This window comes from Bubalus bubalis, chromosome 17 (genome assembly GCF_019923935.1).
Source record: "Bubalus bubalis isolate 160015118507 breed Murrah chromosome 17, NDDB_SH_1, whole genome shotgun sequence".
NCBI lineage: Eukaryota > Metazoa > Chordata > Mammalia > Artiodactyla > Bovidae > Bubalus > Bubalus bubalis.
The window spans coordinates 55,037,700-55,061,754 of NC_059173.1; the positions used below are offsets into that span (position 1 = coordinate 55,037,700).

General features: G+C 37.9%; 2 protein-coding genes across 8 annotated transcripts in view; one reads left to right on the plus strand and one right to left on the minus strand.

Annotated features, from left to right (window-relative positions):
- SCOC (short coiled-coil protein) overlaps window positions 1-7,511 on the plus strand; it is a 39,900-nt gene extending 32,389 nt beyond the window's left edge. For 4 of the 6 annotated variants that reach the window (XM_006079257.3, XM_006079254.3, XM_044930449.1 and 1 more), the window contains exons 2-4: window positions 4,007-4,078; window positions 4,444-4,527; window positions 5,957-7,511. In XM_006079257.3, the coding sequence (XP_006079319.2) occupies window positions 4,007-4,078; window positions 4,444-4,527; window positions 5,957-6,099 (299 nt within the window). In that variant the 3' untranslated portion in view covers window positions 6,100-7,511. The remainder of the gene's footprint in view (window positions 1-4,006; window positions 4,079-4,443; window positions 4,528-5,956) is intronic. The other 2 variants (XM_006079258.3, XM_006079255.3) reach the window with 1 other exon arrangement.
- A 7,140-nt stretch (window positions 7,512-14,651) lies between these two features.
- The window catches only part of CLGN (calmegin), a 48,360-nt gene continuing 38,956 nt past the window's right edge, over window positions 14,652-24,055 (minus strand). For both annotated transcript variants that reach the window (XM_006079253.3, XM_044930451.1), the window contains exons 9-15: window positions 22,635-22,748; window positions 22,363-22,513; window positions 20,570-20,785; window positions 19,202-19,327; window positions 18,418-18,577; window positions 17,102-17,202; window positions 14,652-15,191 (exon numbers count right to left, since the gene is read on the minus strand). In XM_006079253.3, the coding sequence (XP_006079315.2) occupies window positions 15,111-15,191; window positions 17,102-17,202; window positions 18,418-18,577; window positions 19,202-19,327; window positions 20,570-20,785; window positions 22,363-22,513; window positions 22,635-22,748 (949 nt within the window). In that variant the 3' untranslated portion in view covers window positions 14,652-15,110. The remainder of the gene's footprint in view (window positions 15,192-17,101; window positions 17,203-18,417; window positions 18,578-19,201; window positions 19,328-20,569; window positions 20,786-22,362; window positions 22,514-22,634; window positions 22,749-24,055) is intronic.

Genomic DNA, 24,055 nt, shown 5'->3' on the forward strand with positions numbered 1-24,055 from the left:
AGGAGTTCATGATCTGAGCCACAGTCAGCTCCCAGTCTTGTTTTTGCTGACTGTATGGAGCTTCTCCATCTTTGGCTGCAAAGGAATATAATCAATCTGATTTTGATATTGACCATCTCGTGATGTCCATGTATAGAGTCTTCTCTTGTGTTGTTGGAAGAGGGTGTTTGCTATGACCAGTGTGTGCTCTTGGCAAAACTCTGTTGGTCTTTGCCTTGCTTCATTCTGTCCTCCAAGGCCAAATTTGCCTGTTATTCCAGGTATTTCTTGACTTCCTACTTTTGCATTCCAGTCCCCTATAATGAAAAGGACAATAGCTAACATTAATGAGTATTGTTGCAGTTACATTATATATTGGGCTCCCCAGGTGGCTCCATATATAATGTGACTGCAACAATACTCACATTAAATATATCAACTCATGAAATTCTCACAACAAAACTGTGAGGTACCTACTGTTTTTAACCTCGTTTTATAGATGAAGAACCTGAGACTGAGATGTTTACCTAAGGTTCCAGATCTTATAAGTAGGAGAGGTGGGAATTGAATCCAAATGCGGGCTTCCCTGGTGGCTCAGAGGTTAAAGCATCTTCCTCCAATGCGGGAGACCCGGGTTCGATCCCTGGGTTGGGAAGAGCCCCTGGAGAAGGAAATGGTAACCCACCCCAGTATTCTTGCCTGGAGAATCCCATGGATGGAGAAGCCTGGTAGGCTACAGTCCACGGGGTCACAAAGAGTTGGACACGACTGAGCAACTTCACTATCACTATAATCTAAATCCAGCAGGGACTTACAGGGCAGAAGGAGAAGAGGGCATTAGAGGATGAGATGGCTGGATGGCATCACCGATGCAATGGCCATGAACTTGGGCACACTTGGGGAGATGGTGAGGAACAGGGAGGCCTGGCGTGCTGTAGTCCATGGGGTCACAGAGTCTGTAACACTACTGGGTGACTGAACAACAGTTAACTGTCTAAGTCCATGCTCTTAATCACTGTGCTAACTGCCTCTTTAGCTTACCAGGTGGCACTAGTGGTAAAGAACCCATGTGCCAGTGCAGAAGGCACAAGAGATGTGTGTTTGATCCATGGGTCAGATCCCCTGGAGGAGGGCTTGGCAGTCCACTCCCGTATTCTTGCCTGGAGAATCCCGTGGACAGAGGAGCCTGGCGGGCTATAGTCCATAGGGTTGCACAGAGTCAGATACGGCTGAAGGGACTTAGCACTCACGCAAATTGCTTCTTATGAAGAGGATGTTATGGTCCTGTTGGCCGTGCCAGAAAAGAAAGTAGAGGTGTATTTGGTAAGATGATAGTCTTTGGACACAGCTGACTGTGTGGGTATGGAAAATGGCTGTATACTAATATTTGCCACATTTCTAGACCCTTGTTCCCTCCATACTTCTGCTCCCTGGACTTAATTATCAAAATAATTCTACATTCTCTTCTACTGACCAAGGTTAGGTAAAGATAGGCACCAAAATTTACTGTGACTTTTGAAAAAGTTTTATGAGATCTGACCTCAGCTTAGGTCAGAATTGAGGAATCCCAGACAATTGTATCCATTGTGGAGAGCTAAGGTACATTTTCGATGAACAGACCAGCCTTAGCACCTCATGTTTTTAAGTGTTCCCACACTTGAGATACTTTGGTGTGGAGTCTCTCTTTTCATGTCAGATTTGGATTTATGTGTACGAGCAGGAGTTGAAAATGAACTATTTTAAGAGCACACTTGACAGAATTGGATTGATATGATAGTAACGATCAGATCAGATCAGATCAGGTCAGTCGCTCAGTCGTGTCCGACTCTTTGCGACCCCATGAATCGCAGCATGCCAGGCCTCCCTGTAATTTTATGGTTGAAAAGGTCAATTTTGTGTTGAGTGCATATTATGACATACTACTGTGCTAATGTAGGCATTGCAAAGTTTGAGGATTGGTCCTATTTTGAAGGAAATAAAATCCATGGCTGAAATACTTTGCTTTGAAGAGCTCAACAAATCTTTTGATCCCATATATACAGTAAATCTGTTTACTACTCTAAATTTCATGAAAGACTTAGAATATATACTAGTAGTGTTTTGAGACCCATCTATTTGATCACATCACAGTAAGAAAAATGGGCTACTTGTCTTTTTGTTGTTGTCATGTAGAGACAGCTGGTAGTGCTCTGGTCTGCTTTATTAAAGGGGAATGCTGTTTTGCACAGGGATGCTATGTATAGTTGGGCAGGTTTTGCATTGTTCAGCCCTCAGGGCAGTCTTACATGGACTGTGCTGTGAGTAGTGCTCTCCTGGGTTATGTGATACATTCTGTAGCACTGTACTCATGCCCTGATTTTGTGCTCTTCTTCCTCCCCAATCTTGATGTGCTTTTCTGAGAATAATTTTTCCTTTAATAAATCTCCTCCACCCCATTTTATTCCTTATTAAATTTTTTCAAAGTCAAGCTGTTGATGAGCCATGCATAGATTTTTCGATTGTTTGGGTTATATGTGGCCAGAATTTCAGAAACGGGCTTCTTTTCCTTACCTACTACATTAATCGGTCTGGAACACTTTGCTTTTATGGAAGACTTTTTTGGTTTTAGTATTAGATGAAAACAGAGGCAAAAGAAGTATAACCCATCCCTATGCTAGATCTGACTTTAAAATCGAGTGCATTCATTTTGTGTTTATCTGTTGCTTTGACTTGTGTATTATCTCTTTTCAGCTGTCATGAAAATCCTATTTCAGGTGTATTTTTAAAAAGACTGAATATTAGATATTTGGAGCATTTAATATACAGGTTTCTCCCTACTGTCTGAAAGGAGACCATTCCTACCTCTTAGAAGCTGAAATGGCATAAAGTGATGAAGCAGTTGTCTTAGGACACACCTTGCTAACAGATGCACAGAAGAGGGAGCAAGGACAGATGCTCACAGACACGGCTCAGAGCTACGGCAGCTTGACGCTGAGATGCTGAGTGTAGTTCTCGGGGCGGGAGCGCTCACAGTGAGCGCTGTTTCTAACACCCTGTTGCTAAACAAACACTGAAGGCTTTTTTTGCTTTTTGCCTTTTTTCATGAAAGTGAAAACCCTCGCAGATTTTTTTTGTTTAGCAAAACCAGGTCCTAATGTAGGTCTTTTATACAAGTGCACTGGCATTAAGTAAAACTTAAAACCTGGAGATACCTGTATTATGTAACAGGGGAAATAGCCAAGTTGATGGCTGTCATTGCTGAGTAGTCCCAAAATCACTTACTTTTGCTTTTGACTGTTAGCTCTGTCGTCCCTCCCAGACAAGTAGTTGAAGTGGTATGAAAGTGCTCTTCTCTTGGGCAAGGGCCGAATCAAGTTTTCACTGCTAACACCCTTCCTCTTCGATTATGAAGACACTTTGATTAAATGGAGAGGAGTAATTTGTATGGTCTTCAAATACTATAAAGGATTGAATAACTTACAGAATTTTTGAGAAAAATTTTTGTGATCAGTCTATTTGAATATATGTATCAGCAGATGTGTGTGTGTGTATACACACATTTTTATTCAGTTGACCCTTCAACAACAAGGGGATCAGGGGTACTGACCCTCTGCACAATTGAAAATCCACATACAACTTTATAGTCAACCCTTCGTATATCCAATTCCACATCTGCAGATTGAATCAACTGCAGGTCGAGTAGTTCTGTAATAGTGTTTATTGAAAAAAAATCTGAGAGTAAGTGGACCTGCATGGTTCAAAACCTTGTTGAAGGGTCATCTGTGTGTGTGTGTGTGCATCTATACCCATCTACATGTCTTACCTAAAACTTTCTCTGAAGTACAGAGAACCAGAGAATTAAAACCATGTGTAAAAAATGTGTGGGAGAACAGCCCTAATGCTGGCTACATGGGAAGACTTGGGGTAGTTTTATCAAACATTATTTTTATTCCATTTGTATTTAGTTAATTCTTTAATAATGCTATGTGTAGAGGAGGTTTAATATCTTTTTTGGACTGAGTGATATCTATGTTTCTTCTTACTGCAGACCATTCATCAAGAATTTTGTATCCAAGGCGCAGAAGTTTGTTACTGAAGATGATGAATGCTGACATGGATGGTATGTTCTTCGTTTTCCTTTTTATATGTTTTGTGGCAGACACATTGCTTTATTAAGCAATGGAAAGAGCAGAGAAGCAGTATTTAGAAGGAAGGCTTGATCTTGGCCAGTTGTACTTATTTATAATCCTATCTAGTTCTAGAAACAATTTAAGGCAGCTTCCATTCTTTAACTGTAAGATGTTGGTAAAGCACTTTACCTTCACTTTGGTGTTGTCATCTGTGATGTAGGATCCATCTTTTATTTTACAGGGCTTTTGTGTAAGTCAAGGAAGATAATAAATGTAAAACATTGTGCAGATCTTTTATGTGCTATACTACACAAATGGTAGTTAATAATAGTAAATCTGAACCTTTTCATTACAGCAGTTGATGCTGAAAATCAGGTGGAACTGGAGGAAAAAACACGACTTATTAACCAAGTATTGGAACTCCAACACACACTTGAAGGTTAGCTTGCATTTTGTAGTTTTCTTGACTAACATCCAGGTATTGAAATTGTAAGCATTTATGTTGCTAAATTTTGTTACTGTGCCCAGTTTTAAAATGTATAAACTTCAAAGTTTACTTCAGTGGTTTGTTTCTCCTGCCTGTAGCTTTGACTGGTGATTTTTAAAACACAGTTCTGTCTCAATAAGGAAGTCAAATAGTGTTCTTGTGCTTCCCTCTTTAAGGTCTAACATAATAGGAGCACCCCTTTTAAGTCCCTGAATGGTGTTATTAAGTCCACTTCAATAAAGTTTAAATGAAAGTAAAAACAGTGTATTAGCCACAGAGATTATAAGGGAACTTACCTGAGTCTTTTCATTTTCTAAATGCCTTCTATAAAGTTAATTGCACCACCAAAATATCTTTTGGTTTTGGACGAATTTACAAGGTGGTGTTTTTTTAAAATCAGGTTGAGCAGATCATGTCACTCCAGTGGCTTCCCTTCTTATGGGTAATGAAAACCAAGTCCCTTTCTGGAAGTCTCTTATTTCCGTTTTACCTCTCAGAGTCCTGTCGCACTCCTGACTCAATCATCCTACCTTAGACACTCCAGCCTCCTTGCTTCTCCTCAGGGTCTTAGCAGTTGCTGTTTCCCTGTGTTTGACTCACCCTTAGTCATTTGCATATCTGTGTGACTTGTTCCCTCACTTCCTTTAGGTCTCTGGTGAAATTTCCTTAATCAAAACAGCTGTCCTTAGCTACACTGTGTAGAAGGACCACTTCCCTTTGCTTCCTGTGATCCTTATCCTTCTTGCTTCTTCTCCCGAGCCCCCTACATGCACCTGTGCTCACACGCACACCACAGTGTCAACTCTGCAAGGGCAGGGCCTTTCTGTTACTTTCGCCACTGGAAAAGTGCTTGTCTACTAGAAGGCGCTGAGTAACTTAGCTGCTGAGTGACTGAACAGATGTAGTATCTCTTCATCGTCAAGGCCTGCTCTTTTGAATTTCTTGCTAATGCAAAAATACAAAATGATGAATTGCTTGGAAACTGACGGCCTATATCCAGTATGTAAATTTAGTTATGTTCACCTACTACATTTTCTTAAAACACTTTTAGTTAAGAATTACAGTTTTATGATGCTAAGATATGAACCAAACTTAACATTTTAAAAACAATATTTTTAAAAAATAGCCATTTTAAGAATTAACTACTTAACAAAAATGCTGTTTGCAAAGTATAACATTTAATCTAATATGAAATCTCTTTTTAGGAATTTTGGCTCTTGATTCGTACTCAGCTTACTTTGTTTACATCTAAAGTAGTCTGAATTTAAAAACAGAAAATTCAAGGACTGTGGTATTTCAGAGTAAATCTTAATAAGCGGTATGTAATATGGAGTCATTGTCATCACTTTATTGATAATTCACTTTTTAATTTTTGATATAGATCTGTCTGCAAGAGTAGATGCAGTTAAGGAAGAAAATCTGAAGCTAAAATCAGAAAACCAAGTTCTTGGACAATATATAGAAAACCTCATGTCAGCTTCTAGTGTTTTTCAAACAACTGACACAAAAAGCAAAAGAAAATAAGGGATTGGTATCTCGTACGTCTTACAGAATTGCTGCTGATCTTTTTTTTTCTTTAAAACTTGGATAGATTCCAAAAGTTACAGTACTTTTGTTTGTGGCTTCACTGAGTATTTATGAAGATAATGTCAGATCTAGGCAAAATTAAGAGCATAACAGAAGACTTCCATGAGTTTGTGTATTATGTTAGTCTATGAAAATGTGCAAATGTAGAGACTTTATAATTAGAAATGCATATATTTATGAAACTTGAAAATGAATGTTTTATCAAATTTGTTTTGATTTATAGGGTTAGCATTGTCTTATATTATAGGCATAGAGATACAAGCAAGTAACTACCGTGTTGTGAAAAAGTAACCAAAATCATGTACTAAATGCACAGCTTTATGTACCCTGTCTACCATCGTGTGCCTCTCTTCCATTTGCTTTCTTCCTGGTTTTCCTTCCCCTAGGGAAAAAATTGGTTTCACGTTTGTAAAAAGTAATTTCAGTAGCTAATCATCTAGGAGAGTAGCCTGAACTCTAACTGTTGAAACTTAACCAAAATAAGATACTTTCTCAGTTAGGGCTTATTTATTATGTTTAGTAGTAGTAAGGATAGTAGGTTTCTCTTACATTAATTGAAAATGGAGGCTATAAAAATGAAGATTTTTCTTTGAATTATGGTATGGGGAAGATTTGTTATTAAAAACTTCCTTTGCACAAAATAACCCACTTGGTATCTGAAAAGATGAGTTCTGGTTGTGTGTGTGTTTGAAATAGAAAATTTTGAGGAAAAATAGAAATAGGGTGGGAAAAGTACTTCGTAAGTACCTGTAACCAACTCCAAATGTTTCTACTCCAGATTTATGTTCTCTCTGGCACAGATTGGATTTTGGAAGGAACATTTTAAAAAATGGATTAAGTTTGGCTAACCTGGAAGAGAATAGAGTTTGGTCTCAGGTTTATTTGTAGTACCAGCAGATCAATTTTGCAAAGTCCATTAAGAGTGGATTAGTATCAGAGTCATGAATAAGATGGGAGAGTTTTACATGTAAACTAATTGATGCTTTCTCAGTATTTTATCTACTTCTCCCAGAAGTTTCTGCAAACCCAACTACTGGTTTGCAGAATTTTAGTTATTTAACCATTTTTTAAAATTTAGTTTAGTAGATTCCATTTGGTAAGGAAATCAGTATTTAATTAAAATGTTAAATAGGAAAAGAAATCCACTAATATAGTTTATAGTTATTAAATTTAGGCTAATCATGGAATAATCTTATGTTTGTATTGGTGTAAGATTTGGTGACTTTAGCTGTATGAATATATAATAGTCATACTGCAAACATTTTGCATCTCTTTGTGACCTAATTTTCAAACATTTAAAATTGTGTTGCAGTTACGCTTTGTTGTTTAATAAAAAGCTGTTTCAAAAACTGCGTGTGTTTTGATATAGTTGCCTAAGTAACGGGGATACATACAGTGGTGTGGTGTGGTATATTCAGGGTTGTTCCAAGCCACAGGATTACTTACTGGATGTTTAAGGGAATACTATATTTAAAAAAATGATATTATACATTCATTTAAAAAATAAAAGCAAAGAATTCAAAGAGAAGGATCCAAGATTGCCAGGAGAAAGGTGGTTAGGTTAGGCTAACCTCTTTTAACAAGAAACACAGTGATTAAATATATGGAAGTTTTCTCTTCCAGCTAATGGTTCTGAGGTGAGCATGATAAAGTAGAAGGCTTTATGAGCTGGGGATTTCTCTGCCATTTTCAGCCATGGCTTCCAAGTCACATTTGTTTTCCCTATTCAGATTTGCAGCAGAAAGTGCCTGGTGAACACATGCAGGGTTTTATGGGCTTGGCCTGCCTGGAAATGGCTCATGTCTTAGCACATTCCCAAGGGTGTAGGGTGTGGGAATTTACTTAAATCTAGTTGCTGAGAAATGTAACCCCTGGCTGGAAGCCGTATTCCAGCTACAACTTTATTATGGAAGCAGACAGAGGATAAGGTGGTAGCAGCCTTAGCCACAGCCCTCTTCTCGTGCTATGAAGTATCTGTGCCCAACCTTCTTCCCATACGTAGAACATACTCAGCCTCTCCTTGTCCATTTCTGATGCAGTGCAAAATCCAGGATCTCTATCAAGGTCTGTCAGTTGTAGATGTGACCCCTCATAGTCTGACCACCTTTAAACTGATGACAGATTATATAACTCCCCTGCATAAGAACCTTCAAAGAGGCGAATGTGCCTGTGCTGTCCAGTCACGTAAGTTCACGGGTCTAGTGTATATTGTCACCTGCGTGTACCCTCTAGAAGCGGTTGTGTTTTTGTGTGCTTTACTGTATACAGTACTACAGCATCTTAATTTCAAGCCCAGGAAGCAAGTGTAAAAGCTGTGATACATAGCAGATTGTGTTAATTGGGTACATAGGCTAACTCTGAAGTTATGAACAAGTTGGACTTAGCAACTAGCTCTTGGAAGGGAACTCATTCATATGTAAGGGACTTACTGTATTTGCTCTGTCCATTTATAATGGTGTAGTAGGGATAGGTGGAGAAGGCAATGGCAACCCACTCCAGTACTCTTGCCTGGAAAATCCCATGGATGGAGGAGCCAGGTAGGCTGCAGTCCATGAGGTCGCTAAGAGTTGGACACGACTAAACGACTTCACTTTCACTTTTCACTTTCATGCATTGAAGAAGGAAATGGCAACCCACTTCAGTGTTCTTGCCTGGAGAATCCCAGGGATGGGGGAGCCTGGTGGGCTGTCGTCGATGGGGTCGCACAGAGTCGGACACGACTGAAGCGACTTAGCAGCAGCAGCAGTGGGGACAGAATACCCAAATAACTCTCAATTTGGAAAATGAAACAAAGAGAAACACATCAAAGTCAGCTGTGGAATACTCCTGGGAGAGACACCCTGGAAGATTCTGTCTCTCATAGTGGACAAAGTTCCTTGATTAGACCTGAGTGTAATCTCTGGCAAGGGACTAACCTTATTCCTTGCTCTCCATGGCTCCCCCTAGCTGGAAAGTTATTCCTTATCCATCCCCCACCCCCCCACCCCCTTCCCGGGACTCTGAAACAGAGTTTGGGGGTGTCCCCTGCACAGGTTAATGTTATGAAAACAGTCCACTTCTTGCTGGTGTGAGTTTGGTGCCCATTGTTTGAAGGCCAAGCTTACATTTCTTGGGCTGTACAGTTCCCTCAGAAATAGACTTCTTGTCTCTATGCTTCAGTTCCATATGCTGGGAATCACAATCATGCGCTTTAGACTAAATTCTCCAAAGTTGGCCTGCTTTCCTTCTTCACAGGACCCTGCCTCTGAATGGACCCTGACTCCTCTGATGGAGGCTACTGTGAAACCAACTGAAAACAGGGCTGGGAATCGCAGCATCCAGGTATCACTGCAGGGCCGGGTTCCTTTGCCTAACACTTGGCAGAGAAATCTTAACTGGGCTTCCCCTTCTACCTCCCACACCTCAAATAAAACAATGCTGAACTTCTGCCATTCAGGGTACAGAGGCAATTAGCTTTTCTAATGTTGTGAGGTACCTAATACACAATTTTTCTGTTCCCTTCCATCTCTGCTTGGAAACGAAGTTCCTTCTTGTGATGCCTTCTTGCTAAAAGCATCAGGGCACACCCAATTCATTTCATATTCTGCCTTTTCCAACTGCCATCCTACAGCTGTTAACCCAGAAGGTGACAAGATATTACTTGAAATACATGCCCCACCCGCTTGCCATACAGATGGTAAACCAGTGCACAGAGGAGCCTAGTGGGCTCCAGTCCATGGGTTGCAAAGAGTTGGACATGACTGAGCATGCACACACACACACTCTTAATTATGGCAATATCTTCAGGATGTCAGTGTCTATATTAGAAATACAGGTGGTAAACTGTGCGCAGAGACCGTGCCTAGCTTGATATTTAACCAAAGTTTAGCCAGGTTCTTCTGAGCCCTCTTTCTCAGTAGGCCTTGTATCTTACTTAGGTCCTGTCTTCAGCCTGACTAGTCCATTGTTAGTAAAAATCCTGCTGCGTCACTTTGGAAAGAATTCCCCTACTCTCAGAATCTGATCACCCTGCTGGCCTTCAGCAAGAATCCTGTTAAGTCAGCATGGCAAGCATCCCCCTATCTTGGTGTCTTCTCAGTAATTTTCCATCCCCCAATGCCCCACTTCCACTCTGCTTAATGACTATACATCCTCAGCTGTCTTCACTGTAGTTGGAGCTGAGCCCATTCTCTTGCCCCTGTCACCACAGCCTTGGCCCTTGCTGCAACAGCCCTGAATAAAGTCTTCTGTACTGTTTTAACCAGTGTCAGAATGCATTTTTAATTCTTCCTGGCTCTATCTAAATGCTAGTGGAATGATGACTTGCAGGAACCCCTCTTCCCCAGGGTCTCCAGCAGAAATTCCCTCAATACTAACACTAGGTTCCATCCAAAATTTGTCTTTATATTCACTATGAACTTTACTTACAGCAAGTTAATACAGCTCATAACCCCTTATCTGTAACTCTTGGGACCAGATGTTTCAGAATTTGGAATTTTTTCATACATGATAAAGTATTATGTAACTCATACACCAATACAGCTTGGGGCAGTACTTATAATCAAATATATTAACACTTTTGTAGCAAAATATATGAATACTAAGATAAATGAAGACTACAGGTAGTCTTTTAGGGAAGTCAGGTTTGGCTGCCAAATGAGTTTTGATGTCAAACATGAAAAAACTTCAGATTTTCACAGATTTTTGGAATTGTACGTGTAACAACGAAACAATTTGTGAAGTAACCAAAATCATCGAAGCTTGCAGTTTCAACCAGTTTCTTAATCAGTAGTGTCCAACTCTTTGTGACTCCATGGACTGCAGCCCACCAGGCTCCTCTGTCCATGGGATCCTCCAGGCAAGAACACTGGAGTGGGTTGCCATGCTCTTCTCCAAGGGATCTTCCGACCAGGGATGGAACCTATCTCTCCTGCACTGGAGGCAGATTCTTTGCCATTTGAGCCATGAGGGAAGCCCTCCAACCAGTTTATGATGTCACATTTATATTCATTACTCTTCCCTCTGATCTAATCTTTTCCAAATGAGAAATGGAAAGTGAATTATAGTCTAGGATGACTTTTATGATCCAAAACAAAGCAAAACTGATCTTAGTTCTTTAGAGTGCAATCTTTCTTGATAATTTTGTAGTTCCCTATCTTGAGTTCGGATAAGCAATGACATCCCACTTCAGTACTCTTGCCTGGAAAATCCCGTGGACGGAGGAGCCTGGTAGGCTGCAGTCCATGGGGTCGCTATAGTTGGACACGACTGAGTGACTTCACTTTCACTTTTCCCTTTCATGCATTGGAGAAGGAAATGGCAACCCACTCCAGTGGTCTTGCCTAGAGAACCCCAGGAACGGGGGAGCCTGGTGGGCTGCCGTCTGTGGGGTCGCACAGAGTTGACCATCTAGAGTTCCCCATCAAGTCACTGAAGTGACTTGGCGGCAGCAGCAGCAGCAGTGGTTGGTAGGACCACTTGTAAATTGTGAAAGGAAAGAGAATATGTCTAACATGATGGGGTTAAGAATTGGAAGACTGACTTAATTGCCTCTTAGCTACTCTATCCAAAAGACAAGCTACAGACTATTTCACTTAAATCATAGAGATTAATGAAATTTGACGATATTTACTATAACTAGGACTTTATGTTGGCCTTAGGACCTAATTTACCATACAATGGAAAGGGTATTGAGGAGCAATGACAGAAGCTAAAGTAATACATTGTAATCAACTGTATAATGTATTTGCCTTGTTTTAAATTTTCTATATTATCTATAGATGGCTTAGTCTAAGTAATTAAAACTTTAAATTACTCCAAAATTTTACAAAGGATGTAAAATTATATTCATTTAAGAAACATAAAATGTGTGATATGATACCATGTTAGGTGTTAAAAGATCATTTAAAAATTACCCTGTTGCCCATCTTTTTCTAAAATTACCATTGCTCTTCCTTCCATCCATTTTGATCTCTGAACAAACTCCAAACATATTCAAAAACACATTTTTTTCTCCCATCAACCTACTTCATCTGACCTGTCAATTAGAGATAATTTTATTTCCTGAACTCCTCACAGCTACCATACTATGGAAATGAGACCTATAATTTGGGAAGATATTCTTAAAATTTATGTAGAAATGCTATTCAGTCACTCAGTTGTGTCCGACTCTTTGCAACCCCATGAATCGCAGCATGCCAGGCCTCCCGTCCATCACCAACTCCCGGAGTTCACTCAAACTCATGTCCATCGAGTTGGTGATGCCATCCAGCCATCTCATCCTCTGTTGTCCCCTTCTCCTGCCCCCAATCCCTCCCAGCATCAGAGTCTTTTCCAATGAGTCAACTATATGTTTAAATAAACTCTTTACATGAGACTTAAGGAGTTATCCAACATTAGCCATCTGATATTTCATCTCTAAATCCTGAAGTTAAAAACATAACCACAATTGACAAAAGAAAAAACTTCACAGATGCCCAGAGTATATTTAAATTTACAGTAAGATATTTATGTTTGAACTATTCTGAATAGTTTTCACTGAAAACTATTAGTTTTCTAAATTAGTATTCTAAATTTCTGAGGTTCATTAAATTCATTACTAGTAGTTAATATTGACATGTAAGGAATTTTATCTTCTGTCTCCTGCAAATGTGGACTGATGCATCTAAAAAGCTCTTAGTTCTAGTAGTCTGTATCTTTCTAGAGGAATGACCAATGGAAGCAAGGCTACCTTAAAAAAAAAAAACCTCAAGAAAAAGAAAGCTACTTTAGTCTGATCAAGGTAAAAAGTCCCCCCAAAATAAAGAGCAAAATGTATTAATTTTTCTCCTTTATTAGAGAAAAGGATAAAACTTAAATCATTTAAAACAACAGAGTCAGACTGGGGTGGTAGAAGGAAAAAATGATCTCATTATTAAAGAAAACTCTATGCTTTGTCTACTGAGTGAATGGAGCACGTAGGTTTTTAAGTTTTGGTTAAACCTACCAGCCAATGGTACAGTCACAGAGGGGACACCCCCAGGAAAGAGCAGAGGACTGGCAAAACTGGTTGCTCAGATTTTACCACTGCGAGCTCGTGGAGTTTAACCAAATGTTAAAGTTTAAATGAATCTGCAATCAAGAAATTAAAAGCTTTAATAAATCTTTAGGGGAAAAAAGATCATATATAAGACACTTGTCAAGCAAGAAGTTTCCCATAAAAATGTATCTCATGAAGTAGCAGTTTACTTTCAAAAACATTCTCATCTAGAATCATTCAATGTGTCTAGTTCATTTAAAGTACATAGCAAGAAAAGGAGTCTTTGCAAGATGTGTTAGGTTTAGTTAGTATTAAATAAATACAAAGCATGGTTAGCTATGTATTAAGATTGTCCACCACCAATATATGGAAAATTCAAAACACAGCAATGAATAAAGCACTTATTTTCACTTTCAATTCACTCTCTGAAATAAGGAGTGAATTGTGGCTACACTAGCTATTTGGCTTCCTTCCTTCAGTCAGAGGAGAAGCTAGAAACTCATTTTCCTTATACACGAGCTCTAAATATATTAGTGGGGCTAGCCCAATGATGGGATGTGTATGTTCATGAAGGAATCCAAAATATCGCCCAACTAGTATAGAGTTCTCAAGATAGTATTAAAGTAGTTTCATGGCCTCAAAGATTTAGATCACCTTCCAAAGGGTTTATCACCCAAACATGAAAAATTCTTAGATATGTTAAATGGAATAATACAGTTCTACTATAATGCACTTCTGTAACTTCTAGTACTTACAGTCATCCCTTGGTGTCCATGGGAGATTGGTTCCAGGACCTGTGGCAGATATCAAAATTCACAGATGCTCAAGTCCCACAGTTGACCATCTTTATCTGCAGATTCTGCATCGGAGGATTCAACCAACTACCTACTGTGGAGTACTGCAGAATTAATTGGAGAAAAAATCCACATACAAGTGGACCCATGCAGTTCAAACCTGTGTTGTTCAAGGGTCAACAGTATTTTAAAAGAGGAGCAATAGTCTGTCTACCATAGAGGGAGCTTTAAAGCTAGATAAGACAATAGATTTGAATTTGTTGGAAAAAAGATAAAAATACAAAACATGATGATCGATATCTATCAGCCACTAGAATCTCTTACTGATCAGACTCCAATAATAATTTACCTATTAAAGTAGGTATTGTTTAAAAAAAGAAAAAAAATGCTTAAATTTTGTTTTTAAGAGCAATGTAGGCATAAGCAATCTTGTGAATAGGGTAAGCCATTCTGGCATAAAACAACTATAACAACTTGAAAAATAGCTGTACACCATTTCATTTTGATAAACCTCATCTCTGTATTCAAATGTAAATATGCTGCACTATTAACCAGCAATTCTATGAATGATAAGACACATTTCTGTTTTGTTGACTGGCAGGCAACAAAGCACCTCTTTAAAGTGAACAGTGGACCGTAATTATAACTTGACACAAACTGGGTAAGCGCGGGTCACACACAGCACTTTCAATCGCTGGTAGAACCAAACAGCCATACAGAAGCTTTATTGCGATCAGCTCTGTACAACAGAACACTCACTTATACTATAGAACTACCAGGTATATTGTAGTATAGCCATTTAGGGGAAATTCCAACAACTGACTTGTCCCATAGCAGTAAAGCAGCGTGCTGCATCTTATTTTGTTCTGTAGAAACCAAAACTTTCTCCAAACTATGAAAACTGTGTAACCTCTAATGATAAAAATCTCTTAAAATCTGATATGTAACGTGCCACTTTTCTTTTATTCTAAATTCAAAGACCAGGTAACTTCAAAGGTTTTTCATTTCTGAAAAAGAAGATTAAGAGAAATGTCTGAAAGAATAACATTGCTAGATAGTAGAAAAGGGGTGTGCAGGTTGACTCAAGCGTAGTTCTGGCACACGGACTTGAGAATGCCAACTTGCTCTCTCAGGAGTGAAAAATACTTGAATACAGGTTACTCCTTCCGTACTCTTCTTTTGCGTACTGACTTTATTGGCCCATCTCCAGATCCTGTGCTCTCATCTGCCTCTTTCATCTAGGAAAAAACATGAAAATGTTTATTTTCAGACAGTAGGCAATGAGTAGACAGTAGTATATAAAATATTTCTTATTTTAAAATACATGTATTTCTAAAATACATGTTTCTAATCAAATGCTTTACACTAATTAATGATCGGTCAAAAACATGTATATAAACTGATGTGTTTCAGTTTGTTCATCTTTTGCCGTGACTGCATTTTTAGAGTAACTCTGCCTGTCAGATATGCATCTGACAAGGGATAATGCTAACAGCTCAATTCATGATTTTATCTCATGATTTCCAACTTAATCTAATGTCATGGTTAATTAAAGGCTGCATAATGTTTTCATTGTGGATAGTAACCACTAACTATACCATCACAATGTCTCTGTAATAATGAACTGCTGCACTGGTTTTACAGAGACTTTTCCAGAACTTCTGGCACATTGTATTTGATAAGAATTAGGAGAGAGGAAAGGGAAACATCAAACTTATGGTTTGGGTTTTTTCTATTCTTTAACTCGTATCCTTCCAGAATAATCATCTGTACATAAATTCAACTTGTATAACAAATAACGGAGGTATTATACAAAATGAAATGAAAATCAAAGCATATATGTGTGTGTATGTATATACATAAATATACATGTGTGCTTTGAGAGAGCATGGTTTTTAAGTCAACTGTTTCATCAACTATTAAGTTTCATCAACTATTAAGTTAAAATTACTTCTCAAGGTTATACTATATAAAAATTGATTTATTTTAGCTCACTGACAAATGCATAAAAGATTAAAAGACTGGAACATGGAATTAATATGCTTTTAAAGGTACACAAAATATTTTTTTACAAAGCAAAATATAACAAGTGTTCCACATATAACTACAAGTATTATTATTAAAAGTATAACAGAGGGAAACAAGGACTATGTAAAACTATGTTCTGGAAGAAACTTTCTTCACCCAGGTCCCTCTCAATAAAGATATTCGTAATGATCCCCCAAACCCATTTAAAAACTCACAAGACAGTTAAGACTAGTAACCAGGCATATGTACAGAATAAGCTTTAGAAAACATTTAAAACAATAAAAACAGATATTTGGGTGATTTCTTCAAGCAGACAAAACAGAATGTTTGTTTCATCATACACAACAGTCCAGGCATCATGGACATTTACCCTGCCTGACTCTAAGCTACGAGAGTGATGGGGACAGTGACTCTGTCGGGTTAAGATTATGCAGCTCTCAAAAGGCCAGAGAAGTAGAGAAAACAGGCTTTTGGGGGGTATATAGTAGGTTAAAAAAAAGAGAAAAAAAAAAGAAACCTCTGGTTCTGAATTATACCCTGGATGATTCTGATTTCATAACTGACTATAAAAAAGGGCACTGTGGAAAGTTTTATTATACATCAGGATGTGGGAAAAAAGGGCAGACATATCAAGTTAATGAAAAAAACGAGCTTAAAGATTTGAGAAAAACACCACTATTAGACACAGTGCTCCACTAGCCAATGAATGAAATCCTTTAAAATTTTACAGTAAATATAAATGTGACAGAATGTTTTCACAATGTCTATAAAGATGACTGCCTTATAATAAGCATAATTACCTCTTAAATATTCAGTTGGTCTGCTTATTACAACTTTCAACAAAACACTTTAATAAAATTTTGTTTTTAAACAGATGTAGCTATTTTGCAAACCAAAGGCTTATTTATACTATTTCATTGGCATTAGGAGGATATAAATTAGTTTTTTCATGCTTTCCTTATGGATACATTTTATACCAATATGTATGCTCTTAAGAAAGCTGGGAGAAAATATGGCAAAAAATTCTTCACAAACGAGATCACTATTTTTATTAAAATATTTCTACAGACTAACAATCATACGTAGAAACTAGTTTATTTTCTGTTAAAGAGATGCTTACCTCGTCCTCTGATCCAGACTTATTGGATTTATTGCCTTCTTCTTGTCCTTCTATAATTTCAATTTCTTCTTCACTCTTTTCCTCAGGTTCACCTTCCTCTTCTAGAATTTATTAAACAGATTTTATTCAACGCAAAATACTCAATGAATTAGAATTTTTCTACTTAAAAGTATTAAAAGTGGAGGAGTACATTTAAATTCCAATATATGAAGGCAATTTCTTCCATTAGACATTCTTGAAAATTAAATACAAGTACTTGTTATTTTACCACAACTCACTGGAAAAGACCCTGATGCGGGGAAAGATTGAGGGTGTGAGGAGAAGGGGACAGCAGAGGATGAGATGGTTGGATGGCATCATCGACTCAATGGACATGAGTTTGAGTAAGCTCTGGGAGATAGTGAAGGACAGGGAAGCCTGGCGTGCTGCAGTCCATGGGGTCACCAAGAGTCGGACATGACTGAGCGACTGAACAACAACAATAAATATATCATCATATCTGAGGAAAGGGGCAGGTTTAAAGAATTTTAAAGCATTCAGTCTATGTGAAATGAAAATCAAAGAATATATGTGTGTGTATGTATATACATAAATATACATGTGTGCTTTGAGAGAGCATGGTTTTTAAGTCAACTGTTCCATCAATGATTAAGTTAAAAATAGTGCTCAAAATATAATGCAGGTTATAAAGGGCTCATTCTGGAGCCTGGCTTGGGACATCTGGCAAACATCAATAGTTTTACTGCTACCTAGATGTATACAAGGAAGTCTCACTGGAGAGGTACCAAAAAGCCGCAGTTGTCTTCAGTTCTAACATCTCCTGGAGTTTAGTTGAGGGCAGGAGGGGACACACGATTCAGCAATCCTCTGAAGAGACTAAACTACTGGTTTGATACGTAAACTATCTGATGAACAACAGCCCTTGGTGTGGGTTTTGTTGCTGCAGTCACCTGTCTTAAACCAATTACTCTTCCCCAGAAGCTGTGATCTGTGCCTCCCATCTCATCCCTGGAGGCAAGAAAAACCCTTGCAAAAAGCTATGACATATGGGATTGATAGCTGCTAGATTCTGAAGCAACTGAACAATTCTGACAACTCTTTCTTCCTAGAAGACAGAACGCATACACTGGATGTCTGCTCAGGTACAATCCAGGCAAGGATGGTACTCGTCTTCACCACAGTCATGCACTCTCGAGGATTCAGATGGTATAAATCTGACAGCAGACAAGTGCAACAGCTAGTGTTTCCCTCTTAATCTACTGTTCTTAATGAGCTCTGCCCAGGGTCCCCTTTATATATCGTCATCACTGGCCTACCTTTTTCAACAATTTCACCATCACTTTGCTTTTTTTCCTCTTCCAAGTCAACTGGCTTCTCCAGGGCTGCTTTCTCTTCCTTCACTTCCTGCTCCAGTGCTCCCTTTGTTTGTGGTTTACATATGTCCAGTTTTTTGAAAGCCACATCTTCATATTTTTTCTGTGGTAGTTTAACACAAACTATTTTTACTAAAAGCAAAGCACTGTTTTTTAAAAAAACATTTTCTTTTTTTGCAATGACGGATATCACACACACACTGAAGAACTGATGCTTTTGAACTGTGGTGTTGGAGACTCGTGAGAGTCCCTTGGACTGCAAGGAGATCAAACCAATCCATCCTAAAGGAGATCAGTCCTGAATATTCATTGTAAGGACTGATGCTGAAGCTGAAATTCCAATATTTTGGTCACCTGATGCGAAGAACTGACTTATTTGAAAAAAACCCTGATGCTGGGAAAGACTGAAGGCAGAAGGAGAAGGGGACAACAAGAGGATGAGATGGTTGGATGGCATCACTGACTTGATGGACATGAGTTTGATCATGCTCTGGGAGATGGTGATGGACAGGGAAGCCTGGAGTGCTGCAGTCCATGGGTTTGGAAAGAGTCAGACATGACTGAGCAACTGAACTGAACTGAACTGATATCATACATGGTGAACAGTAAAAACTTATATAGGAAATTTAGTTTATTACTTTTAAGAACCACTGACTCCATTTATAGAACTCCTAAACACTAAGAGATTTTTTTTTTTTTAATGTTGAAGGAAATTCATTTTCTTTACCTTTTCTTTTCTTGGCCAACAAAATGAACCAATTAATGCTACTGGAAGCGCTGCTGTCAAGAGGTAAATGAACCAAAGCCACGGGCGCTCTTCAGTAGCCGACATCAATTGTTTGAATATACTAGGCTAAAAAAGAAATAAGCACAAAAAGGCAATTCAGATTTTATAAACCTTCATTCATAAATATAGCCTACAAAAACAAAAAAAGTTATTTCACCTAGGTAGTTTTCTACTAAGGAGTCAAATTTATAAGACAAAAAATATTTTCTATTTTATACTTTGTGAAGTTTAAACAATCTTTAAAAAAAATGTTTATCTGGCATGCCAGTTCTTAGTTGTAACATGTGGGATCTACTTCCCCAAGCAGAGATCAAACCCAGGGCCCCTGCACTGAGAGCACTGAGTCCTAGCCACAAGCCACCAGGGAAGTCCCTTAAACAATCTTTAATTATTCACATGCATTGCAGTTTGACACTTGGTAGTAGAAGATACATTATATTATACAAGTGAATATTGCTAATTCTCCAGCAAGAATTAGGACAGTTTCCTTTTCTGGTAAGTTTCAGGATAGTATTATGCTTCATGGATGTATTATTTGGTTCATTTACAAGTAAATTCTCTAACTCATTCTGTACTAAAAAAAAAAAAGTCAACCTAAGAATAGCTATGTTTTTTCTTATTTCTTAACAAATTTCACACACAACCTTCAGGAAGGAAATTGTTTTCCTTATTAAAATGTTTTAGTTAAAAGAGTTTCAAAATGAGAATCCTTTTACCTTTATTTACTCTTTTGAGGTTTTTGCTAATATTCAAAGAAACCTAATATAAGGTACATTTTTCTTTATGGTAATTGGTTTTAAAGATAGATTCTCCAAGATGTACTGTGTTGAAATATTTAGCTTAAGCTTTCCTAAGTAGTGTTAAGATTTGGGGGAAAAAACTAGAACATAATAATTAAATTTTAAAAATTTCTGTACTCCTCTAAGTGAAAAGTAGTTAAAATGAATAAAGATTTAGATTTCTGTTCCCACTTAGGCCCTAAACTGATAAGGTGACAAGGTATTAAGTCTCATTTCTAACAGTAGTAATAACCGTCTCATTTCTATAAACATCAAAAGGCATTCAATCCATTTATGTTATCATAATCTAATAAATGAAATGAAGACTTACATATATATATAATTCACTATATAGTTTATAATGAAGTTATATCATAATTTGGTGAAGCTCATATTCTGTCTACATAGATTTAAATATGTTTCTTCATCATTTAGTAATTATTGTACCTATTTACTCATCAAAAGGCCATCTGTATAACCTATAACCAGGACCATACCCTGTTATTATCATATGCTAAATACTGTGTACCTCATTAGCGTTTTCTATCAGTATCTTCACTCCCCAACCATCTGCAGCCCAGCGGTCTGCTACTTCCTTTTGTGAACAGATAATAAAATTATCAAAGTAGATATCAGAGGTCATGGACCAAAGCTCTAAACCAAGAGCACGGAAAGAAGTCAGAAGAAATGGGTGATTGTCTTCAAAATAATCTGGATTAGGAATTTTTCGAGGACTCCAGATACCCTGGAAAAAAAATAATTTAAATACATTTTCACACAATAATTTCATTATAAGTGTTACTCAAGAAGCAGTTGCTGTTGAATGAAATTAGCAATACTAACTGGGAAAAAGAAAACTTTAACTGATAATTCACTAGAAATAAAATCTTGTTTCCTCTTATCCTATATATGATGTTACCTATGAATAATACTGACTTTAAACTCAGTGAAAAAGCAGAGTGAACAATCCCACAGGAAATTGAGTAATTAAATTTCACAACTGATACTATATTAGATGAGTTTCTTTTTTTACATTTAGTAAAGATACTCAAGGCACGATATCATTAAAATTGCTCAAATCAAAGAGATTACTGTATGGCAAAAATGGAACCATGTTTTTTAACATACACTTATGATGGGCATCAATAGTCACTCATGGTTGAATCACAGAACAACTATTCAACAGAGAACTTCCATTAAGTCTTAAATGATTAAAGTCAACCAAATCAAATAAACTGGACAATGTGTTCACTCACTGACTCATTCTGCCATCATCTACGACTATTCTGTGCCAGGCACTATGCTATATGCTCTGCTGTGATAATCAAGGCAGACGTGGTCCCTGCATCATGGTGTGTAAAGTCTAATGAAGGAAAGATAGATCTCAAACAAAAAAGTTACCAAAATAATCATTCTATGAAGAAAAACTACAGTGAGCAAAGAGAGTCTATAACTGTATATATATAAAATAAATGTTAGAAAATGTCAATGAATAATTAGATAAAACTATAGCATTAAATGGACAACATAAGGACTTCTACCCCAAAAGCTAAGTATCAAAAAAATCTGTTTCATATTAGGAAAAAAAATTCAATTTTAATAAAACCTGAGAGTAAGGAACACATTATTTAAGCACAGACTTCAATTACTAAAATGTATAGTGTGAGTCCTCTTGATGAGAACTCAATTCTTATATTTAATCCTAAAATAAAATATTCCAAAGTGATCAACTGATTACTAAGGAAAATAGTATGAAGAGATTTATCTTTAGTTATTAGTTTTATTACCCCAGAAAATTAAAAGATGCTTTACTTAAAAAAAATTATTTATTTATTGTCTGCGTCAGGTCTCTGTGGCTGCACTGACTTTCCCCTAGATGTGGCAGGTGGGGAGAACTCTCTAGTTGGAGAGTGCAGAGTGGAGAGAACACTGTGGTGGCCTCTCCTGTTGCAGAGCACGGGCTCCTGGGCACACAGGCTTTAGCAGTCGTGGGTCCCGGGCTCTAGCGCACAGGCTCGGCAGTTGCGGCATACAGGCTTAGCTGCTCCCCGGCTTATGAGATCTTCCCTAACCAGGGATCAAACCTGTGTCTCCTGCACTGGCAGGCAGATTCTTTACCACTGAGCCGCCAGGGAAGCAAGCCCCACTTTACTTTTTAAACATAAATTGGTTGGAGTCTATTTTCTTTGACTTCAGATAGCTAAGGCACATTATTACAAATCAAATTTCCTCAAGTTAACATTATTAATAACTAGATGTATAACAGAAATCGGCACAGAATTTTAAAAAGTTTACTGTGGGATGGGAGTAAGTGGTTATTACCTGGTAGTTCGGGTTATCTATCATTGGCGGTCTCCATATTCCTTTGTATTTCGGGTTATCTATCATGGGAGGGCTCCATTCACCACACCCAACCCGACATGCTGGGTTAGAAATATGAGGTGCCTCCCATTCTCCATCCATGTCTTCATTCCTTAGGGTATCAGAACAAAGCACATGGAGTAACCTCAAGACTCTCCTGTCAGTCATATCAATGGTAATGAAAGAACATGGAAGAAACAAGAAACTGACATCTGAAGGTGAAGAATGCTTACCAGTCAAAGGGTTTCTCAGCATTAGGATCAGGAATAAATTTTGGTTCATTATCAAGCCAGCCATCAGGTTTAACAGCACTTGAATCTTCTATTTGGGCAGGTTCACTTTCATCCCTGTAAATACAGTATTTTATGCTAATTACTGATTATTCAAACAGTTAAAAATGCAAGTTACAGAATTCAGAAGGTACCAATAGGCACTTCCTACCTCTGTGAAAAGCAGAGAAGCAAAAAGTAAAGGAGAAAAGGAAAGATACACCCATTTGAATGCAGAGTTCTAAAGAACAGCAAGGAGAGATAAGAAAGCCTTCCTCAGTGATCAGTGCAAAGAAATAGAGGTAAACAATAGAATGGGGAAGACTAGAGACCTCTTCAAGAAAATTAGAGATTCCAAGGGAACATTTCATGCAAAGATGGGCACAATAAAGGACAGAAATGGCAGGGAATTAACAGAAGCAGAAGATATTAAGAAGAGATGGCAAGAATACACAGAAGAACTATACAAAAAAGATCTTCATGACCCAGATAATCACGATGGTGTGATCACTTACCTAGATCCAGACATCCTGAAATGTTAACTCAAGTGGGCCTTAGGAAGCATCACTACAAACAAAGCTAGTGGAGGTGATAGAATTCCAGTTGAGCTATTTCAAATCCTAAAAGATGATGCCATGAAAGTGCCGCAGTCAATATGCTAGCAAATTTGCAAAACTCAGCAGTGGCCACAGGACTAGAAAAGGTCAGCTCGCATTCCAATCCCTAAGAAAGGCAATGCCAAAGAATGCTCAAACTACTGTACAGTTGCACTCATCTCATACGCTAGTAAAGTAATGCTCAAAATTCTCCAAGCCAGGCTTTAACAACATGTGAACTGTGAACTTCTAGATGTTCAAGCTGGTTTTAGAAAAGGCAGAGGAACCAGATCAAATTGCCAACATCCGCTGGATCATCAAAAAAGCAAGAAGAGTTCCAGAAAAACATCTATTTCTCTTTATTGACTATGCCAAAGCCTTTGCCTGTGTGGATCACAATAAACTGTGGAAAATTCTTAAAGAGATGGGAATACTAGACGACCTGACCTTCCTCTTGAGAAATCTGTATGCAGGTCAGGAAGCAACAGTTAGAACTGGACATGAAACAACAGACTGGTTCCAAATAGGAAAAGGAGTACGTCAAGGCTGTATATTGTCACCCTGCTTATTTAACTTATATGCAGAGTACATCATAAGAAACGCTGGGCTGGATGAAGCACAAGCTGGAATCATGATTGCCGGGAGAAATATCAATAACCTCAGATATGCAGATAACACTACACTATGGCAGAAAGTGAGGAAGAACTAAAGAGCATCTTGATGAAAGTGAAAGAGGAGAGTGAAAAAGTTGGCTTTTAGCTCAACATTCAGAAAACTAAGACCATGGCA